A 23,540-nucleotide genomic window follows, 5' to 3' on the forward strand; every position below is an offset into this window, starting at 1 on the left:
TGTTTAAAATAACTGTTTTCTATGTGAATATATTGTAAAATGTAATTTATTCCTGTGATGCAAAGCTGAATTTTCAGCATCATTACTCCAGTCTTCAGTGTCACATGATCTTCAGAAATCATTCTAATATGCTGATTTACTGCTCAAGAAACATTTTTGATTATTATCAATATTGAAAACAGTTGTGCTGCCGAATATCTTTGTGAAAACTACGATACATTTTTTTTTTTCAGGATTCTTTGATGAATAGAAAGTTCAAAAGAACAGCATTTATTTGAAACAGAAATATTTTGTAACATTATAAATGAGGTTACTGTCACTTTTGATCAAATTAATGCAGCCTTGCTGAATAAAATTATTGATTTCTTTAAAAAAAAAAAAAAAAGAATCTTTTAAAACTTGTTTAATTTTAACTGCTGTATTTTGGTGTTTGCTTGGTTTTTATTTTGTGTTTATGTAACTCTTGTGTTCCAACTTAGTTTTTGCCATGAAGATGCTGACATGGCAATAAAAATAAATCAATTACTACTTTTGACCCCAAACTTTTGAACAGTAGTTTAGTGCATGCAGTTAATAGTGAATCTGAATACGAGTGTTTTTGAATGCACTTTGGGTTTGTGCATGATGTTATTGCAGTGTTAGGAGTTGTGTGTTTGTGTATTGCATGTGTAGGGCTTGCCATATGGCGTGTGGGTGTTTTTGCACCTTCCTGTTTTGGTGCGTCTCACTGAATATGCACTGCTAGTATAGATGCCAGTATTTGTTTTTGTTTAGTTTTTTTTACATGCATTCACATTTATCTTGTGTTGTCTGTGTCTCTCTCACTATAGTCCTCAGTGCTGACCGGGTGGAGCAGATGACCAAGACCTACAATGACATTGACGTGGTCACACACCTCCTGACTGAAGTGAGTGATTGGTCAGCAAACAGCGAGTAAATGCTTTGTCTAGTTTGTTTTGGTTAGTAACAGCTCTTGATTGGTTGTCTGTTTGCATTACGGTGTCGTCCCGCAGAGGGATCGCGACCTGGAATTGGCCGCTCGGATCGGTCAGTCTCTCCTACAGAGGAACCACGTGCTGCAGGAGCGAAACGAATCTCTGGAGGAGCAGCTAGCGCAGGCCATAGACCAGGTACAGCATGCTTTGACATGAAAAAATTGAGGCTAAATGTGTATTAGCTGGCTTCAAAGTCTTACATGTAATCGCTCTATCAGGTTCATCAGCTTCAGCATGAGTTGGCGAAGAAGGATGAACTCCTCCGTATGGTGGCGAGCGCCAGCGAGGAGAGCGAGACCGACTCCAGCTGCTCCACGCCGCTACGTCACCCCACGCCCGCAGGGGCCGCTCTCGCCCTCAGCCAGCTGGAGGCCCTGCAGTCCAAACTCCTGGAGCTCGAGGAGGAGAACCTGTCTCTGAGATCAGAGGTGCGTCATGAGCTCTGGCTGATATTTCAGGAGCGTAAGGGTTTTATGAAAGCGTGACCTGATTTTCTGTCTGATTTTCAGGCCTGTCACCTGAAGACGTCGTCCCGCAGAGGGATCGCGACCTGGAATTGGCCGCTCGGATCGGTCAGTCTCTCCTACAGAGGAACCACGTGCTGCAGGAGCGAAACGAATCTCTGGAGGAGCAGCTAGAGCAGGCCATAGACCAGGTACAGCATGCTTTGACATGAAAAAATTGAGGCTAAATGTCTATTAGCTGGCTTCAGAGTCTTACATGTAATCGCTCTATCAGGTTCATCAGCTTCAGCATGAGTTGGCGAAGAAGGATGAACTCCTCCGTATGGTGGCGAGCGCCAGCGAGGAGAGCGAGACCGACTCCAGCTGCTCCACGCCGCTACGTCACCCCACGCCCGCAGGGGCCGCTCTCGCCCTCAGCCAGCTGGAGGCCCTGCAGTCCAAACTCCTGGAGCTCGAGGAGGAGAACCTGTCTCTGAGATCAGAGGTGCGTCATGAGCTCTGGCTGATATTTCAGGAGCGTAAGGGTTTTATGAAAGCATGACCTCTGATTTTCTGTCTGATTTTCAGGCCTGTCACCTGAAGACGGAGACCATTACTTATGAGGAGAAAGAACAGCAGCTGGTGAAAGACTGCGTTAAAGAGCTACGTGAGTATCTGCGTAGACTGTCAAGCTCCTAATTTAAGTCTGGCTGATATTTCAGGAGCGTAAGGGTTTTATGAAAGCGTGACCTGATTTTCTGTCTGATTTTCAGGCCTGTCACCTGAAGACGGAGACCATTACTTATGAGGAGAAAGAACAGCAGCTGGTGAAAGACTGCGTTAAAGAGCTACGTGAGTATCTGCGTAGACTGTCAAGCTCCTAATTTAAGTTAAACCGAGTCTGTGTACTGTCTACATGGGCGTCTGCTTTTGAAAGCAGCATCATAAACCAAATAAAACCTCATTAACTTTGTCCTTCACAAATGGACTGTAAAGGACCCTTTTTGTCTGTTGCAATACATATATGAAAAATACATGTAACTGCTGTTGATTTTGGCCAGTGTGCAATTTTGGAAGCGCCTTTAAGCTCAAAGAACGCCGATGATGCCTAAAAATGTTGGCTGGGCGGCTCTCTTGGGTTTGAAACAGAGCCTCAGTAAAATCACATCAGCTGTGTTTATATGCAGCTAAATAATCAGATCGGACTGGAAAGCCTTCATGTGAACACCACAATCAGTCCGACTGAGCTCAATCCGAATTCAGTTTGGATTGTATTGGAAGGGATGGTGTAAAAATGAAAGAATTTGATTAATAGGTAAAAATAATCATGTAAACATACTCTGCTCCGGTGACATTATGTGACGTCTGGCCGCTGCACATGTGCTGAAGTTTTGTTTGGAATGTATGTTGTGCACATGTAAACAATTATATGAATCTGATTGCTTTAGGGTTCATATAAAGAGAAAGCGGATTGGATTCATTCGGATTGTCGTGCATGTAAATATACGTATTGACTGCTGTGGGTTTATTTATTCGGTGTGTTTGATTAACAGGAGAGTCAAACAGTCAGATGGTGTCACTGGCGGATGAGCTCTCCCAGAAGAACGAGGAGTTAATGAGACATCAGGACGAGATTACACATCTCCTCTCACAGATCGTAGAGCTCCAGCAACGAGTCAAAGAGGTCAGGATGCATGCCATATTTAACACTTTTATTCAGCAAGGACGCATTTAATTGATCAAAAGTGACAGTAAAGACATTTATAATGTTACAAAAGATTCTATTTCAAATAAATGCTGCTCTTTTGATCTTTCTATTCATCAAAGAATCCTGAAGAAATCACGGTTTGCACAAAAAATATAAACCGTTTTCAACGTTGATAAGGAGAAATGCTTCTTGAGCAGCAAATCAGCATATTAGAATGATTTTAAAATATATTCAAACAGAAAACTGTTATTTCAAATAGTATTAATATTTCACAATATTATTGTTTTTATTGTATTTTTGATCAAATAAATACAGCCTTGCTGAGCCTAAGAGACATTCAAAAACATTGAAGAAAAACAAACTTGAATTTGACTGTATGTTGATGTATAATTGTGTATGTCTGTGTTTGTTTCTCAGTTGGCACTAGAGAAAGAAGAGCTGAGAATTCACCTGCAAGCCTCAAAGGAAGCACAACGGCAGCTCACAGCAGAGGTACAATACATACTGCAGCTCAAACAGCTCTGCGTCTGCAAATCTGGATTAATCTGGATCGTTCCGATTAAAACGCTGTGTTTTACTTAAATACAGTGTTTTAAGGATTAATCCGCTTGCTTTAAGATCTTAAAGCATTTTAAAGTTTTAAGGCAAAGCCGCTTAGTCACTGTGACTTAGAAAAGGCTGTAAACTCATGTAACTTCATTCATTCATGTGGTGTGTCCGTCTTATCATTGCACTTCTGCTGAACTTATGAAATGTGTCCATAAAGGCTGGAGTGTTATAACGTGTTACAGGACAGAGTTGGTTAATAAATGCAGTGACCATAGTGACCTGGAAGTGTTATGGTGATCATGTCTGTAATCTCATGTATATCAGGATATTGAACTCACTCTGCTGGCACGATAACACATTGTTTGGGACAATAAATTGTCCCAGACGTAACTGCAATAAACAATATGGTTGTCATTTTAAGACCATTTTATGAAACGCATCTAAACACAATGGGAAAAATAAAAATGATCAAGGTCGTACAATAAGTCGATAACGTGATTATGGTGACAGGCCTGCTCTGCTGTATTATGAGACATCCCAGCGGCCCGTGGAATATAAACTGTGTCTGTGTGTTTTAGCTGAAGGAGCTGTCAGACAGGAACGCCGAGTGTGTGGGAATGTTGCACGAGTCTCAGGAGGAGATTAAGGAGCTGCGCAGTAAGAACACGCCGTCTGCAGGCCTGCGCAGACACCTGTCGTACGGACTCTATCCTATGGTGAGAGACCTCCACACCTCCAGCTCTCTCACACACATTTGTTTGTTAAAATTACATTTTTTCCAGTCACATCTGTTCTTAATACAAGCCAGTTCAGTAACCTGCATATGTTAGATATGTTAGATATTCTTAATGCATTAATCTATTATATATTTTCATAAATAATTATAACCGTTATACTTTTATAATAGTGCATGAAATTTGGTGGCGATCGTGTGTTTTAATGGGTGGGTATTGTAATTTGGGCTATAATTAGGCACGTTTAAATAAATATGAGAAAAAGTATGGATGTATATATGATTGTATTATTACTGCATTAATTATTATTATGTAACATAATAGTGGTTACAATTATTTGCAAAAACATTGTATATATAGTATAGACATATATATATTATAGTATATAGACATGGAGAACCTCCCACAACTTCCCAGCATTATGTTTTGCATTGGCAAGCACAACTGTCAAGTTTTATTAAAATTTGTTGTTGTTGTTTGGTTTATTTCATTTTGTTTCATTTTACTTGTTTATTTTATTTCATTGTAATTTCTTGTTTATTTGTTTTATTTTGTTGTATTTCATTTTGTTTTTATTTAATTGTTTATTTCACTTATTCATTCTGCTTCATTGTTTTTATTTCATTTTTCTTTTATTTATTTTAATTGTTCATTTTACTTTTTTTGTTATTTTGTGTGTGTGTGTGTGTGTGTGTGTGTGTTATTTCATTTATTTATTTATTTATTTTTTTTCATTTTTCAGTGTTTTTGTTTATTTAATTTTTTTAATTTTTTTTACAATTTATTTAATTTGTGTTTTTTTTTTGTTTTTTTTAATTCATTTCATTTGGTTTTGTTTTTTGTTTTTTATTTGTTTTTAAATAACACTTATTTTTGCATGAACCCGTCTCTGTCTCTTTGCTTTGAGTTAACAGTTCTATAGTCATTGCTCATTTTTTGTGTGCTTCAGGATTCTTTGGCAGCTGAGATTGACATTTCATTTGGTTTTGTTTTTTGTTTTTTATTTGTTTTTAAATAACACTTATTTTTGCATGAACCCGTCTCTGTCTCTTTGCTTTGAGTTAACAGTTCTATAGTCATTGCTCATTTTTTGTGTGCTTCAGGATTCTTTGGCAGCTGAGATTGAAGGTAGTATGAGAAGAGAGCTGAGTGTAGAAGAGGAAATCACCTTTCAGGACCAGAGGTAATGCTCACCATTCTCCCTCACACACAGAGTTATGTTTATAATAGTCATTTTATCCTTCAGCAGGACTGACCTTTGACCACTGTCTGCTCTGTCTGAAGGTCGACCCATAAGCGTGTGTTCCAGACGGTGCGGTCTGTCAATCAGTCGGTGATGAGAGCGGCTGTCGCAGTGCCTCCGATCCCTGGCTCCGCCCGCAGCGGCGTGGTCATGACCCCAGTGCCCTATCAATCACACACACCCAACACAGAGGAACAAGCTGGAGATGTGGACACCACCAAGTGAGTGGGACTGCACAATGTGTTTATACCCACAATGCTTTTGTGTGTTTCTAACACGTGTGTGTGTGTGTGTGTGTGTGTGTGTGTGTGCGCGTGCGTGCTGCAGAGAGAACTCTCGTCTGGGTCAGCCCGGCTCTCCCGGAGGAAATTACCTTACGTCAGCCCTAAACTGCCTCTCCCTGCGGAGGCAGAACTTCCTGTGCGAGCGACAGTTCTTCCAGGTTGAGAGAGAGCGGAAGCTGCAGGAGCTGGCGGCTGCGGAGTCGGAAGGGGGCGGGAGCAGCTGCAGTTCACCAATGGGAAGCACCGTCTCGTCTTTCACCAACCTATCAGAGTTCTCCATCTCCTCCAGCTGTTTCAAGACATTTCTGCCTGAAAAACTGCAAATTGTTAAACCAATGGAAGGTGAGTAGAGGATAGTGTGCAGAAAAAAGAGCCAAGTTTTGTTTAGTTTTTTTGTTTTTTGGCATGTACTTTTTGGTTTATGTTCACAAGGGATTAAACAAAGTGTTAACTAATCCCTGTATGCACTGTGAGCATTTCCTGTAGCACTTTATGGCTTAATTCATAAATTAGTTTCAGCAAGTTAAATGTTATTTTTAGATAATTTATTAATCTAGATTATTGTATAAATATATTATTGTTAATGTGTGTTCATAAAATATATTAATGTTGAATTAATTCATGCATTTAATTAGTTTAAAACTGTTCAAATGTATTAGAATACACTACACCATTCAAAAGTTTAAGGTCAGTAAGATTTTGAATGTTTTTGAAAAGTCTCCGTGTCCTAACCAGACGTGACGCGACAAGATTCCAGCGTCAAGCAATTAGGCTGTCCACACCAGACGCGACACGACATCGAGATGCGACAGAATCACTCAAATATCACAGCCATTCAGAAGCGTACAGCACTCCCAACAAAATGGACACGTTTAGCATCTAATCATCTAATATTAAACCTTTTTACCATAGTTTGTATGTTGTTGTTCTAGCCACGAGGTCGCAGAAATAGAAACTTTGCGTTTGATCAAAAATACAGCAAAATAAGTAATATTATAAAATATTATTGCAATTTAAAATGTGCAATTTTCTATATGAATATATTGTAAAATGCAATTTATTTCTGTGATCAAAGCTGAATTTTCAGCATCATTACTCCAGTCTTCAGTGTCACATGATCCTTCAGAAATCACTCTAATATGCTGATTTGCTGCTCACGAAACTGTATTATTATTATTATTATTAAAAAATGTCTTATCCATGGTAACAAACTTTTGAACAGTAGTGTATATGTAGAAATTTAACATTTAACGTTAATTAATAAATTCAGTAGCAATATTGATCATTGTTCATGATGCCTAATGTTACAAAATTGCATATTATTGTAAAGTGTTGCCCTGTTTTTTGAGTATTTGTTCCTGTTGGCTTGATCTTCAGGTTCTCTGACTCTTCATCACTGGCAGCAGCTCGCTAAACCTCACCTGGCCACCATTCTAGACCCCCATCCGGGCGTAGTTACCAAAGGCTTCCGCCCTCTCCCTCAGGACAATGTTTACCACCTGAATGACCTCGAAGAGGACGAAGACCAGGAGAAACTACCATGGGAACATAAGAGAAAAGAGGAGGAGCCACAGGATGCAAAGATAAAAGAGGAGGAGGAGGAGGAGGAAGGAATCACGTTTAATGTGCGCTCATCGTCAACTCCGGAAGAGAAGAGAGAGAGGAGGTGTATCCAAAGTCCAGCTAATGTCCCGCTCCTTCCTGCATCCCTCAGGAATTCCCCTGTGCCCATAGCAACGGCCGTTTCCTTAGCAACAGCAGTTAACCTGACAGCCAGCGCTGCTCCTGCAGTTAGTTCTGGAATCTCAGGATCAGCGGCTCCACAGTTTGAGCTGAATCTCGGATCTAAAGCGCCATCTACAGGTAAATAACTGTCACTGAAGACACCCGTTTGTTTTCCAGTTCCTGTATAATAATGCATGTTTGTTGATCACTTTTTGTTTGTTTAGCTATAAATCCTGGGAAATATCAGAGCTCCACTTTTTCCACATACACCTTCACTACCTGCCGGATCCTGCATCCTAGTGACAGCACACAGGTGACACCCAGGTACAACATCTATCACCACTAATAAACAGCAGGTTAAAGGCTTGTTCACACGGGGACGAATATGGCGCGCGATTATCGCCGACGTTTAACGCCTCGTGACTAAACAAAGGGCGGCACACATTGATACCTAACGAAGTAGACCAAGAAGATGCATCGAGGCAAGATGAATGTAGAGCTGCTGGTCTCATTGGTGTCTGAACACAAAGGGCTTTATGACAAACGCTACAGCGACTACAAAAATCTCGATAAGAGGGAGTTGTTATGGAGAGGAATTGCAGATCAAATAGGATTCAATGTGTACCGGGGTATTTCTGTTTTTCATTAAGCGCCATCTAATGTCAGGGAGTGAATTTGCACATTCACTCGGCTCATCGCCTGCGAAAATCGCTTGGGTATGAACACAAACGGCGGCGATAAGCGCACGCGATAATCGTCCCGGTGTGTACAAGTCTTAAGGGTGTGAATCATTTTAGAACTGTCTTTATTTTTGCTGTTGTGTTCGGTGCCTTACTGAACTGCACATTTTTACTTTAGTAAGTCAGGAACCATCAGATTTTAGTATGCAAGTGAGTTGGAGACTGATTTGTTCATTATAAAGAACTTTTATGTAAAAACTAATAAAAAACACAAAAAAGAACCGATTCAAAAGTCATCCGCTGATGAATCAGAGTGGTTGCACTGTATGTTTGTTAATGTGTGCGACCAGCAAGATTAACAAAATAGAAGTGTTGTCTATTTATTTTCAGTGTATCTTTTTTTTAAATTAGCATTTATTTATTATTTTTATTATGACACTTAATCTTTCTCAACTCTGTTAATATATATAATGTTAATATATAATAAGAATATTTTATATAATAATATTAATAATATTATTCAGATGTTTTTATCATCTTTTATTATTCTGGCACTTAATCTTTCTCAACTCTGTTAAAAACCTTATTTCAGTGTGTTTTATATATGGAGGAATTCAGATATCAGTTATTGATTGGAAAAAATAAAAATGAATTTGCTTTCAATTTACTTTATTTAAATATTTTTTTATTTTGATTTTAGATATTATATATAATAACGGTAATATATATTTGATTCATTTACTTAAATTGGTTCTCCATTATATATATATTATGTATGTATGCGTGTAATTTATTTATTTATTTTTTATTTTTGTATTTTTTTGGGTGATATATTCTTATGCGTGGATGTGTTTGATCATATTACTCTTTTCTTTCTGTTTATCAGCTCTGCCTGTAGTCCTTCTGTGAGTGATTACACCCCAAGTTCTCTCCGGACCGGTCCCAGCACTCCAGTCACACCGTGTAGGTTGAGTCTGGGCGATTCTTTCCCCATTCGCCGCCCTGCAGCGCCCCCTAGTGGTCTCGCCAAGCTCCTGCTGGAGAAAGGCATCTCTGCTCAGGGTCCCGCCGCTATGGCGGCACCCAAAAGAGGAAACATAGATTTCTAATCCCATTTTTCCCAGTCTAAATTAATTTTTTCCTTTATTGTTCATTTATGTCCCTTTATCCTTTATTTAGTTTCCTTAACAAGTCATGGCACTTATTTTCTGTCAATTACACACGTGAGGCTGTGGAGCTGTGAAGTGGTGGATAGATCAGACAGGAAAATGTATGTGCAGAAGGATGTTGAATGTTGAATCGATGGAAGGAAGTTAAAGGAATGCTATAAAGGACTGGAAATATGTGAATTTACTGTCAATTTGATTCATCCTAGTGAATCATATGAACAAGATTGAGGTGATGAACACGAACGAGAATGGAATATGGCAAGTCAAATGGATGGTCGCATCTCCACAGCTTCATTTTAGGGGTTTGTTTTTTTTTTTCCCTTAAAAGATGGATAAACGGGTGTCTAGAAGAGAAAAATACATTTATTTTGCATTAAAAAAATGTAAACATCTCTTCAGAATTAGAGCAATTTCATTACCGTTCTTATTACTGTGAATAAACTATTTTATTTTTTTAGATTTAAAAAAAAACTGTCTTGCTGTACTGCCAATATTAAAATTATAATTGCATGATGAGAATTACAAACAAATATTGAGCTATAAGCTATGAAAGTGAAAATGTGCTGAATTTTAATAAAAATAAAAATGAGGCCAGAACAATTATTTTTAAGTATAATTCAATTACATATTTAAATTTATATTAATAATTATTTTAATACTTTATATTAGTAATGATTTGCCATAACCATACAATCCAAAAAAGGGTGGGAAAAACATGTTCAATGGAAAGAATATATATATATTTTACATAAACAAAATAAATCATGTTTCAAACTATTTAAGAGATTTAAGGTATGCATTTGTATGGCAATTAAGCATAATTACATCTCACTTCTCATTACTATAAACAGGGGCAAATCACAAGCATCTAATGGGGAGAGAGAGAGAGAGAGAGAGAGATAAGAGAAAGAGACAGAGAGAGAGAGAGAGTTGAGAAAGTGAGCTTGAAATAGAATGAAAAGAACAATACATGAGGAATAAACTCACATTGCAAGAACTCATCTTTGGTTCTGGGCTCTGGGGCCTGAATACTGTCAATGTTAATTTCTCTCACTGTAAAAAAAAAAGAAAGAAAATGTCAGACAAAAGAAACAGGCTGTAAGAAAATATGAAAACTTGCATATTTGAAAAAAAATTATGCTGTTTTGAAAAATAAAATGGACACATTTTAATAGGACATTAAAGTGACACTATTCTATTTCTGATTCATATGGTGGTGTAAAGTTCATTAGATAATCTTTCTATCCATCCACCATCCATCCATCATCCCAACCATGTATCCATCCATTTATCTATCCACACATCCATCCATCCATCCAAACATTTATCCATCCACCCATCCATCTACCCATCCATCTATCCATCCACCCATCCATCTATCCATCCACCCACCAATCTATCATCCACCAATCCATCTACCCATCCGTCTATCCATCTACCATCCATCTATCCATCCACCCATCCACACATCCATCCACCCATCCATCTACCATCCTTCTACCCATCCACCCACCCATCTACCCATCCACCCATCCATCTATCCATCCACCCATCCATCTATCCATCCACCCATCCATCTATCCATCTACCCATCCACCTATCCATCTACCCATCCACCCATCCATCCACCTATCCATCTACCCATCCATCCACCCATCCATCCACCCATCCATCCACCCATCCACCCATCCACATATGATGTGTCCATCCATCCACCATCCAACTTCCCATCCATACATCTATCCATTCATCCATCCATCCATCTTTCTTTCATAATATGGTGTGTGTAATGTAAAATATATTGTTGTAAATGCTGACATGTGGGAAAAGCAGGATTGGCAAAGGGACTGTCGGTAGGAGAGTCCAGGAACAGCCCGGGATTCACTGTACGGAGAGAAAGACAGAAACAGAGTAAGACACTTAGGAGTCGTTCCCCTACATGTAATCCATTTAACTACAATTTAACTAGCTGTAAAACTACAAACAAACAAACAAAAACCTCAATATTACCTTCTGTTGGCTCTCCCCCTACAGAGAGATGAGAGATACAGTCAACAATAGTTTAGATAATTAATAATATAACAATTACAATGATTTTCAGTTTTGAAAAAGGCAAGTGTGTTGGTTGGTAGTATTTTTTAAATGTTTTTGAAAGTCTCTTACCAAAGCTGCTTTTATTTGATAAAATACAGTGAAAACAGTAATATTGTGAATTATTATTATAATTTAAACTCTTTTCTGTTTGAACATATTTTAACCTGGTGATGTAAAGCTGAATTTTCAGCATTACTCCAGTCTTCAGTGTCACATGATCCTTCAGAAAAATCTTTTGTAACATTATAAATGTGTTTACTGTCACTTGATCAATTCAATGCAACTTGCTGAATAAAAGTATGCATTTGTTTCATAAAATAATTATGAATGTTTTATTATTTAAACAACATAATTTAGTTTTTCATGACCATTTTTCATCCTCTCACTGTTATTTGTATTTGAATACATTCATGAATTATGTAGATGGTAAATTATATGAATTTCTAAACTATTTATTTTATTTAAAATGTAATGTATCATTTCATTTCAAATCATTCTTGAATCGCTAGTGTACACTGAGTGACTTACAGGTACTGGCAGAGGAGGGGCTACGAGGTGTCACTGACTCCGCCTCCTGTATAGTGGGTGTGGCCTCTTTCACTGTGAGTAGTTGAAATGCGACACATGACATCATGTTTCATGCAACAATTTGATGACGTTATGATGATGACAAAACATTTTTAATTGAAAAGGTTTCTAAATCCAGTGGACACATTTAGCTCTGTTATATTACATATTGTAAAAAGGGGCATAATATGTCTCCTTTAAAGTAGGTGTTAAATTTCCAAAAACTAGACATGAATCAAACGTCACCTTGTTCTCTGTCCTCTCTTCTCAGTCTTGGTCTGATTGAACTCAAACTCCAGTGGTCTGCTGACAATTCAAAGGAAAACCGCTTTAAAAACTGTGAGGTTGGTTTACGCAATGTATATAAACTTGAGTCTGACACCACACTGAAAATCTTTTATTTAAACCTCACCTTGTTCTTCATCACGTGTGCTTCTGCTCTGTGTGCTTTGACGTCTCTGAGAGGTCTGATTTTCTCTGTCCATGACTACTATGATATTAATAAAACACACAAAACTGAACAACAACAAAATAACTGACACTAGGGTGAATGTCAGGATATGTCTGAGTCATATTTCACTCCAGAATCAAATAGAGGGGGAAAAAAAGAAAACACATTTGCTCAAAATGTAAGAAAATGTAGATTTTTGGCATTGACATTTTTTCATGACATATTCTCCTCTAATTCTCATTAGTATTTGTATTTATAAAGTATTTAAGGTTTTTAATTATTTAAATCATATTTAAATTTTAATCTGCACAGTTGCATCTATACTATTTACATGTATAAAGTATTCAAATAGTAAATTATTTAAAGTTTATAAAGTATTTAAACTGTAAACAATTTTACATGTATAAAGCATTTAAATTATAGTTTTCACAAATGAAGATCATGGTAGTGATGTTGTGTTGTACTGATAAAAACTGTATTGAAGTAACATTAAAATAATAAGACTAACCATTAAATCACTCAAAAGTAATAAAAATAGCTGGACACACTATGATAATAAGACTGAAAAAAATGTGTTTGATTGTCATAGTATATAATGCAAAATAATCTTTATGGTTATAAAAATAGGTTCAATTTACTTTCTGCAAAATATCTTTTTTTTTCTTCTGTCTTTTGATTATAGGATATGACCTGGACATCTTTCATCCACTAAAACTCACCCTGATCTCTGGTCTTCTCCTCTCGGTCTTCCTCTTGATCTCACTGTTGAGAAATCACAAATAATGAGCAAAACTACACTGGACTGATGTTTGTCTTTATATCTTTATGAATATGTCTCATTCTCACCATCATTGTTTTCTCTTTCCTCTCTTCTTTACGTTTCTCTTGGTCTCAATGAACTGCGACTCTTTTCGTCTGTAGAGTGTGAAACTATAAATGACAAACTACAGATGATTATATATACACGAGTAAAAGTGTGAGACGCGCGTCTTACTGTCATCTCTTTCCTCTCTCGGCGATCTGGCTGGTCTTTGGGAGTTTGTAACACCTCTGTTAACTGATATAAACAAATGTTTATATAAAAAAATATTCTAAATCCTACATACAGTTGCACAATCTCATTCTAAAAACACATTGTTTTTAGCAGATACGAGCTGTAAAGGCGCAGCTCCATTCTGGAAAAGGGGGCGGGGAGCAGCAGCTCATTTGCATTTAAAGACACAGGCCCGAAAAACAGCGTGTTTCTGCTTCCACTCAAAATAGGCATTTTCAAAATTATATAATAAATGATCTGTGGAGTATTTTGAGCTGAAACTTCAGACACATTCTGGGGACACCAAAGACTTATATTACATATTGTAAAAAGGGGCATAATATGTCTCCTTTAAAGTAGGTGTTAAATTTCCAAAAACTAGACATGAATCAAACGTCACCTTGTTCTCTGTCCTCTCTTCTCAGTCTTGGTCTGATTGAACTCAAACTCCAGTGGTCTGCTGACAATTCAAAGGAAAACCGCTTTAAAAACTGTGAGGTTGGTTTACGCAATGTATATAAACTTGAGTCTGACACCACACTGAAAATCTTTTATTTAAACCTCACCTTGTTCTTCATCACGTGTGCTTCTGCTCTGTGTGCTTTGACGTCTCTGAGAGGTCTGATTTTCTCTGTCCATGACTACTATGATATTAATAAAACACACAAAACTGAACAACAACAAAATAACTGACACTAGGGTGAATGTCAGGATATGTCTGAGTCATATTTCACTCCAGAATCAAATAGAGGGGGAAAAAAAGAAAACACATTTGCTCAAAATGTAAGAAAATGTAGATTTTTGGCATTGACATTTTTTCATGACATATTCTCCTCTAATTCTCATTAGTATTTGTATTTATAAAGTATTTAAGGTTTTTAATTATTTAAATCATATTTAAATTTTAATCTGCACAGTTGCATCTATACTATTTACATGTATAAAGTATTCAAATAGTAAATTATTTAAAGTTTATAAAGTATTTAAACTGTAAACAATTTTACATGTATAAAGCATTTAAATTATAGTTTTCACAAATGAAGATCATGGTAGTGATGTTGTGTTGTACTGATAAAAACTGTATTGAAGTAACATTAAAATAATAAGACTAACCATTAAATCACTCAAAAGTAATAAAAATAGCTGGACACACTATGATAATAAGACTGAAAAAAATGTGTTTGATTGTCATAGTATATAATGCAAAATAATCTTTATGGTTATAAAAATAGGTTCAATTTACTTTCTGCAAAATATCTTTTTTTTTCTTCTGTCTTTTGATTATAGGATATGACCTGGACATCTTTCATCCACTAAAACTCACCCTGATCTCTGGTCTTCTCCTCTCGGTCTTCCTCTTGTTCTCACTGTTGAGAAATCACAAATAATGAGCAAAACTACACTGGACTGATGTTTGTCTTTATATCTTTATGAATATGTCTCATTCTCACCATCATTGTTTTCTCTTTCCTCTCTTCTTTGCGTTTCTCTTGGTCTCAATGAACTGCGACTCTTTTCGTCTGTAGAGTGAGAAACTATAAATGACCAACTACAGATGATTATATATACACGAGTAAAAGTGTGAGACGCGCGTCTTACTGTCATCTCTTTCCTCTCTCGGCGATCTGGCTGGTCTTTGGGAGTTTGTAACACCTCTGTTAACTGATATAAACAAATGTTTAAATAAAAACTATTTAAACTCCGACATATAGTCACAAAATCACTCTAAAAACACATTTAAAGTGTTAAATCATATCACAGCAGTCTCACCTCTTGGCTCATTGTTTCTGACAGCCTGTGCACGTGTGTTCACTGAAGAAAGAAAAAACTTACTGCACAACTGATATTTGAAAATAAAATATAAAATTAAATCCAAAAATGAAATGAAATGAAATGAAATTGAAATTAAATTAAATTAACCAGATCCTCGTGTGCTTACTGAAGGCAATGGTGGGGGTCCTAAAAATATTCACATACATTAGAAACTCTAAGACAAAAAGTGGAAAGAAAAAAACCCAAAAACAATTCACTAGATTTATTTGTTTTCATACCTTGTGCACGAGTGGCTCGGGCTCCTTTTCCAGAAAACACTGTAATGCAAAAACAGAGTAGAGAACTGAGAAGACCAGGATTACAGACAAATGATAGATGAAACCATGATAAAACCTACAGAAGAAAATAGGACTCAACCAACCACTGTTTTGATAATATTATTTAAAATAACATACATTTTGTGTTTTTAAACATAAACAGAACAATAAAAATACATTTTATAACATAATTATTTTATTTTATATTTTTTACTATTTTATTATATTTATATGTTTTATAATTTCATTTTATTTTAGAATTGTATTTAAAGATTTTATAATAATTTTTCTATTATAATTATTTTATTTTGATTTATATATTCATAGTTGTTATTTTTAACAATGTGACTGGTATCAATTTGTGCATCTCTGTTTTTGTTATTTATATTGCTGCTTTGGCAATATTGTGTATAAAACATTCATTTCACTTTAAATGTAACAAAATTAACAGATAAGACTAATTATTTTTTGTTGAAATTTTACCAAATGCATTATAGTGAAATTGACTTACATTTCATTATGCCTCCTGTTTTCTGGCCGTTGCGGTCTGCCACTGTGAATGCTGTGGTGTTGTACACTGAGGAGAGACACAGATAATGACCCTCCAGTGACCCTGTACATGACAGCAGTTCAGTGTGTGTGTGTGTGTGTGTGTGTGTGCGTGTGTGTGTGTGTGCGGTTCCTGGTCACACATCTCCTCCACTTTCTCCCTGAGCTGGACGATGACGCTCCTGACGGGATCAAACGTGGCTTCGGGGTTTGCGGTCACAGTTCCCAGATCTCCCCCCTCCAGAGGACAGCACAGAGACTGATGCGTCTGTGGAGATGAGGTATGAAGAGATTATACATGTGCTCTCTGAGACATTCTTCTCTTTTGAATAGTGGAAGCAGTTTTGTAAACCCCACCTCAAATCTGATGAAACCATCATCTGACCTTCAGGAAGTAGATACTGTCCTGGCAGTTGATGAGGTCTTTCAGTTCTCCATCTTTTTTCTTCAGCTGTTTGACTTCGGCCTCCAGTTTGGTCACCACGTCCTGGGTCTCGTTGAGTTTCTCCTGCGCAGTGGAGACCATCACGTCCTGGAGCAGCTCTAGCATCCGCTGCACTGACTCCTGGAGCTCCGACAGGACCACATCCGCCTCGTCCCGCATCGTTTCTGAGGACCTCTACACACACACAAATATTCAGACTTTAAAGGATAGCTCACCCTCCAAAAAAAGTCATTATTTATTCACCCTCGTGTTGTTCCAAACCCATAAGACTTTGGTTAATCTTTGAAACACAATTTAAGATATTTTAATTAAACCTGAGAGGTTTCTGTTCCTCTATTGAAAGTCCAGATAATCAAAACTCAGCAGCAGATCCAAAAAAGTCATACAAGCATTGTAAAAGGAATCCATATGAATTGAGTGGTTTAATCCAAGTCTTGTAAAGAGATATGATGCTTTATGTGATAAACAGATTTATTTCAGGCTTCTATTTGCATATGAACAACAAAGCTTGTGTATTCATCATTGGTTCTCATGCATCACATATGCACATATCTCTGTCGCTGGGGTATATTTGTAGCAATAGCCAAAAATACATTGTATGGGTCAAAATGATTGATTTTTCTTTTATGCCAAAAATCATTTGGACATAAAGTTTTGCAAAAGTAAAATATTTTGTAAATTTCCTACTGTAAATATATCAAAACTTAATTTTTGATTAGTAATATGCATCGCTAAGAACTTCATTTGGACAACTTTAAAGGCGATTTTCTCAATATTTAGATTTTTTTGCACCCTCAGATTCCAGATTTTCAAATAGTTGTATATCGACCAAATATTGTCCTATCCTAACAAACCATACATCAATGGAACGCTTATTTATTCAGCTTTCAGATGATGTATAAATCTCAATTTCGAAAAATTGACCCTTATGACTGGTTTTGTGGTCCAGGGTCACATTTAAGCTTCCATGTTCACCATATGTGAAGTGCGCTATGTGTGTCAATCATTATTCAGATGCAAATACAAGATTAAATTAAATATGTTCATCATGTAAAGCCATTGTATCTCTTCAGAAGACTTGGATTAAACCACTCGATTAACAATGCATTCATTTTACGACACCTTTATGACCTTTCTGGATCTTTTCAGTTTTAGTTACCTGGACAGAACAGAACAGAAACTTCTCAGGCTTCTTTAGAAATATCTTAATTTGTGTTTTGAAGATGGTTTTGGAACAACATGAGTGTGAGTAAATGACAGAATTTTCATTTTTGCGTGAACTGTGCTTTTAAAGACCATGATTGTGTACGATGTAACTCATAATTTGTTTTTTGGGTGCAATAAATATTTACCGTGAGTGTGTCTAAGACTTTTTTCATGTCTTTCAGTTCTCTTTCTCTGGCCTGGAGTCTCTGATGGTTCTCAGACAGAACTGCGCCCAGCTCTTTCTAATTCAATAACAGAGTAGCACACAAAGCAAGTGTTCAGAATAGACTGGAATGAGTGTGAGTGGAACAAGATTAGTTCATTAATACTAAACCACACTGACACATTAATACAACACTTCATGCAAAAGCTAAAGGTGAGTCAGGCTGTTCAAACAGTAGCAGTGAAAGCATTTTTCTGAATGTCACTGCCTTGCATATAAATGATGATTTCCCAGCCTCACTTGACATCATGACAGATGTCAAAAATATGGACTGAAAAACTAGGGCAGTTGAAGGTCATCAAATTCATTTACCATAATCACAATAAAGAGTACTACAGAATTATGGTTTTATTTATTGCCAGGGTGTTGCTATGCGGTTGCTAAGGTAAAAAGGTGATGTGGGTGATTTCTTGGTTGGTCAAAGTCAGCAAAAAGTCCTTCCTCAAGTCTGAGAAAAACCTATGCGATTGTTTTCAACTGTTAACCAGGTCCAGTCATGTAGAAAAGTAGCCAGGATTTTTCCCGCGGTTAGGATATTTCGCGCGTCAAAGGTTTACGGAGCCCCTAAAGGGACATGATTAGAGTAAAAATGAAATGGAAGGGAAATTATATTTTAATGCTTTTGCGTTCTCCCGAGAAACTTTGCGTTCCGACTAGGAACTCAATTTAGCAAACAATATGGAGTGAGTGGGAGGGAAAGGATATTTTGGAGCGAACGCAACTCCATGGAACGCACTTTCGCGAGAGAACATAAAATCAGTTTTACTCCCATCTGATTTTGTTTTCCATCACCATGGCCCTTGGGTGCTGCTCCGTAACATATTGCATACACTATATTTGACTGAAATGCTTGCATTAAAATATTTTACGCTTATCCAATTCTACCAACGACAAAGCTGTGCTAGATGACTGATGGTGAGCCAGTGCGTAGAAATGTATGACAAAGACCAAGAGTAACATCAGAATAATATCTTAAAACTGTAAACAGTTCATTTTCAAATAGTTAAGGATTACCAACCGAAGGATTTCGTTAACCAGCTGTCGATTTTATATGTTGATGATTTTTTTTTTAATGAAAATAAACTGTTTATGTTCACTGTTGTGATTTTTAAGTTGAAATTGCGTCTAATGCACACCCTGTGACATATAGTAACAATGTTCAAATGCTATTAATAAATTGCAATAAAGTCTCTCTCACACAAATTCATGTTATTGTTTCAAATGTAGCCTATGCACGCAGTCAGCTTGTCCTAGTTCTTCATCTGTTTCTCCTTCATCCTGTTTTCACTCTTTAGTATTCTGTTCAGTCTTAAACAATCAATCAGTCGTTTCATAAAAAGGCAGTAGTTGAGTCACTGTACAGTATGTGAGGGTGCTGACAGCAGAGGGCGGTATTGAGCTGGGAATGTGGAAGGAAGTGTAACTGTAAGTGTTGAGTGACTTGTAACATGCTTGAAATCTCTCACATCAATCATCATCACCCACCGGACCTGAGTGGAGACAGCATTACTGACTCATATGACGCTTGTCAGAGCTTGAGAGAAAACAGCAACATAAATACTTGAAAAGGGACTCCAGTTTATCCAGGATCTGATTCCAGTTAGGAGCGGTTCTGAATTATGTTAGAAATTCCACTCGGAATCTACAGTAGAACGCATGTTTTTGAAAGGCTTGATTTGAGAAAGAACAAAAACATCTTTTTCAAGTTTGTTTTTTCTCAAAAAAAAATTTTTTTTCTCAAATTTTTTTTTTAAAAACACTAGTTTTCTATTTTTTCTATTCTATCTACTTGTTTTTCTTTGTGTGTGTGTATATGTGTGTGTATAATATATATATATATATATATATATATACACCTTGCTACACTGCGTTAGGCTAACCGAGACTTGTCATTTGCACTTATATATTGTTGCTCTTTTGTTAGTTTTGACTGCTTTTATTGTCCTCATTTGTAAGTCGCTTTGGATAAAAGCGTCTGCTAAATGTCTAAATGTAAATGTAAATGTAAGTCACGCCTGTGAGGTGTTTTAAACAACATGGCGAAGTAAAAGTCTGCCTATCAGACATTTATTAACGACTTTAATGAAATATATGTAACATATTAATCATATTTTGGCTTCATGTCATGACAGGTGTATGAACTCACACTAAATGCTCAAGATTATGTATTTTATGAGTAGAGTACAATTTCTACAGAAGAAAACAATATCAAATGTCACAGTAAAAACCTGTAAAAAAAAGTTACTGTACTATACTGAACATTTTTTTTTTTAGATTTAACAAGATTTTCCAGCAAAATACTGTTAATTTTTCCTAATATAATATTATTAATAGTATATTTTATTTTACAGTAAAATAACATTATGATGTTTATAATATTAAATAATAGATTTTATACAGAAAAGGTATTATTTACCTTTCAAAGGGTGATTGCTTTGATTATACTTTATTTAAAAATAAAATATAGATAAAAATAAATAAAAAGGTTTTGTTTCCTAATTTTTTACAGTACATTTCTGTAAGACAAAAACATTTTTTTTCTGTAAATGTAACAAAGACTTTTCACAGTGATTTTACAAAACAGGATTTTACAGAATCTTATTTATGTAATGTTCTATGCACCTCACCTGACTAATTTACTGTGTTTAATATGCTAATTTATTGGTTATGAATCATAGGGTAAATTCAGGTAAACGTGGCAGCTTTTTACCATTCAGCACAATGATAAAAAAGTGTCTCTGATTACTTAAATTCACCATGCTTCTCTTGAATTGTGCTTCTGAAGATTTGAGGCTCAAACACACAGTCTCTTTGTGTTTATGTGTGTGATGATAAATGATCATGAAGCGCTTCTGATCGGCCCAGTAATAAGTCTAAATTGAATTCCAAAGCTATTAATAAGAGCTCTGAAATGTATCCCATCCATTTACTCTTTTAACAAACTACACATTACAGAACAAAATGAAAACAAATGAATCAGTAAACAATCAGGCATGTTAATGAGCCCGTATATCTCTGTTCAGTAGAAGAGGCAATAGTCTCTGCGCAAAGATCTTTCATTCCAGTGTTTGTGAGCGTGAGACGCTGATGAAATCATGCTGGACGCGTCCTTCAGGGACTTTCATAACCTCTAAAAGATGTCTTTACTCACACCAGCATCATGGGTGTGTGTGTGTACTACATCTGTAGAAATCAAGTCTGGCAGTACAACCGTCATTTCTTAGAATCCACATGATGTTCTTGAGAAGTTTCTTCTTCGAGTGAGTGTGGTGTTTGGGTCGTGCATGTCAAGCTGACGGCTGTGGCTCCAAAACTCCTCATCTGTGTTCAATCATCCACACATCTGTGACCATCGCAGCTGATTTCTACATAACATGCTCCAAAAATCCAGCATCACCCCTCAGATATCAAGAACACGGCCAGTATTTCGTCTCGCTTTCATGTCAGAGACTCTGAAATGTACAAGCCGATTGAACCATTTTAAGCGAGTTCCTCATCATCTCCAGATCTCTGCCAATCCACCTCGACATCTGCAGAAGGTCACAGTCATTGACTCCTGGGCAAAAAGCCAGTGAAGCTTCTTAAATGATGAATTGACCTTGGACTGGATTGCAGCTGTAGCTCGTATGAAGTGTGCTTTTTTTTTAACTAAAAGACAGTTATCCTGTTGCTCACTTAAAGTCCCCATAAAGTTTTTTGGGTGTTAGTATCAATATGTAAAAAGGGGCGGGGCTGCTTGATATGTCCCTCCCTGTCTTCCTGTTTCAGTTAAAATGACGTCAACACATAGAGTAACGGGGACCTTTAAGAATGCATCACAAACACAATCTGTGCAGTATTCTGCAAGTCACCTTGTTAAAGTGATAGTTCACCCCAAAATAAACATTCCAAATCTATGCTGTATATTTTCTTTTCTTTTTTTTATTATAATAATGATGTAGTATTGCAATTGCAATGTAATAAAAATACAAATTAAATTAAATAATATTAATTTATTAAACTATATTAAAATGTTATTTAAATTAAAATTTTTAATAGAACTGATTACATTTACATGATTTAAAAAATTACTGCTTTTATTGTTTTACATAAAATTTTACATAGCAACATTTTTTTTACGGTACTGATAATCTAATCACAATTGGGAATAATGAGAATTACAAAAAAAAGCTCAAAAGTCTGGACACATTACGGTAATACGAATTTTGGGGAAAATGTATTTAATTTAAATGAACAATGCAAAAAAAAAAAAAAACATTGATTTTATGGTAAAGACGGTTTTATGGTTTAGATTTTATTTTTTTACCTACCCAATGTCAGAAAAAAACAAAGCTAAAATTTTAGAGGTGCAACAGTTTGTCTGTTGGCCGGTCTCCTCAAAGGGATATCGTTGTACCTTCTTTACCCCTAAAGGGTGCATATTACTACCTTGGAGTAGTAATATGTACTCGTATGGTAATATTATGAACCCTCTAGGGGTAAACAAGGTACAAAGACGGCCCTTTGAGAGGACTGCCCCACTGACAAGCTGTTGTTCCCCTAAAGGTACCATTTTTACACGTTTAGTTTTTTTTCTGCGAGCGCAGATAAATGCTCTCTGCTGCATGTGTGAGTGTTAGTTCAGGAGGAATATCCTCTGAGCAGCTTTCATTAGTGGTGTGTCTGGAGGCCACAGCAGGTCTGAGTTCAAATAGCCCGTCTGCTCTGATAACTCTCTCCAGCTGCTGGGTAATGGTTAGTTTCCTCCCATTAGAGAGGAAAACCTCTAAACAGCAAATAGCTCATTAAAAAGCTTTATCACTTACCCACTGTTAGAACTGCAAACATCATTCATCACATGGAGCGAAGTGAAGACTTTAAATACTCGTCTGCAGGCACGTGCACAAGAGAACACAGCCACACTGTAATCTACTTTACAGTACCGCTAATGACCAGAGTTATTAAACTTCCCCTGCGCTGGACAATCCTTCACACTGAACACACAACATCTCATATCAACACGATAATGCTAGAATGAAAAAAAACAAAGATGCAGCGAGCTATTCATGATAATACTACAATGGATGGATGGATGGATGGAAAGTCTTGACAGAAAAGTAAACTGTGGTGTTTTGACACCCAGCTGGATATTTATTTATTTTTTACAATGTACAACATATAAAAACATAGCAAAAAGTTCACAGTGTATAAAGGCAGTGATCATGTGTTGGAAAATCATTTTCTTTTTTTTTTTTATTGCATAGAAAACTGTCTGCATTCAGATAATAGAGCATCCATGCAACATCAGTGTACAAAAGCGTCATCAGCAAGCGTCCAGCTCCAGCACACGACCGCGGCCACTTCCAATGCCAT

The 23,540-nt window shown here is 36.6% G+C and overlaps 2 protein-coding genes and 2 long non-coding RNA genes across 5 annotated transcripts in view; 1 reads left to right on the plus strand and 3 right to left on the minus strand.

Annotated features, from left to right (window-relative positions):
* LOC107709053 (trafficking kinesin-binding protein 2-like) overlaps positions 1–9,470 on the plus strand; it is a 24,436-nt gene extending 14,966 nt beyond the window's left edge. The window contains exons 4-16 of the mRNA XM_016513445.1: positions 831–907; positions 1,014–1,130; positions 1,214–1,423; positions 2,027–2,105; positions 2,992–3,122; positions 3,564–3,638; positions 4,274–4,411; positions 5,533–5,612; positions 5,714–5,893; positions 6,000–6,298; positions 7,334–7,819; positions 7,906–8,005; positions 9,248–9,470. Coding sequence (XP_016368931.1) covers positions 831–907; positions 1,014–1,130; positions 1,214–1,423; positions 2,027–2,105; positions 2,992–3,122; positions 3,564–3,638; positions 4,274–4,411; positions 5,533–5,612; positions 5,714–5,893; positions 6,000–6,298; positions 7,334–7,819; positions 7,906–8,005; positions 9,248–9,470 — 2,195 coding nt within the window. The remainder of the gene's footprint in view (positions 1–830; positions 908–1,013; positions 1,131–1,213; positions 1,424–2,026; positions 2,106–2,991; positions 3,123–3,563; positions 3,639–4,273; positions 4,412–5,532; positions 5,613–5,713; positions 5,894–5,999; positions 6,299–7,333; positions 7,820–7,905; positions 8,006–9,247) is intronic.
* Positions 9,471–10,378: 908 nt separating this feature from the next.
* LOC107709076 (uncharacterized) lies at positions 10,379–12,228 on the minus strand. Its single transcript, XR_001636439.1, has 5 exons — positions 12,153–12,228; positions 11,541–11,558; positions 11,349–11,414; positions 10,518–10,583; positions 10,379–10,398 (listed from the first exon to the last, which is right to left on the minus strand). It is a non-coding gene; the product is annotated as an uncharacterized LOC107709076 (long non-coding RNA).
* Positions 12,229–12,437: 209 nt separating this feature from the next.
* Positions 12,438–13,699, minus strand: LOC107709075 (uncharacterized). Of its 2 annotated transcripts, none has more exons than XR_001636438.1 (5): positions 13,637–13,699; positions 13,489–13,557; positions 13,362–13,404; positions 12,604–12,681; positions 12,438–12,494 (listed from the first exon to the last, which is right to left on the minus strand). It is a non-coding gene; the product is annotated as an uncharacterized LOC107709075 (long non-coding RNA). The 2 variants fall into 2 exon arrangements; XR_001636437.1 differs by having other exon boundaries at positions 12,438–12,497.
* Positions 13,700–14,075: 376 nt separating this feature from the next.
* Positions 14,076–23,540, minus strand: LOC107709055 (uncharacterized). The gene is made up of 13 exons (XM_016513446.1): positions 23,481–23,540; positions 18,112–18,207; positions 16,700–16,933; positions 16,378–16,582; positions 16,277–16,342; positions 15,727–15,765; positions 15,596–15,634; positions 15,446–15,487; positions 15,275–15,337; positions 15,127–15,195; positions 15,000–15,042; positions 14,242–14,319; positions 14,076–14,135 (listed from the first exon to the last, which is right to left on the minus strand). Exons 1-12 carry the CDS (start codon positions 23,538–23,540, stop codon positions 14,253–14,255), a joined length of 1,023 nt encoding a protein of 340 aa, XP_016368932.1. The 3' UTR covers positions 14,076–14,135; positions 14,242–14,252.

Source organism: Sinocyclocheilus rhinocerous, unplaced genomic scaffold (genome assembly GCF_001515625.1).
Source record: "Sinocyclocheilus rhinocerous isolate Xijiao unplaced genomic scaffold, SAMN03320098_v1.1 scaffold835, whole genome shotgun sequence".
Classification (NCBI taxonomy): domain Eukaryota; kingdom Metazoa; phylum Chordata; class Actinopteri; order Cypriniformes; family Cyprinidae; genus Sinocyclocheilus; species Sinocyclocheilus rhinocerous.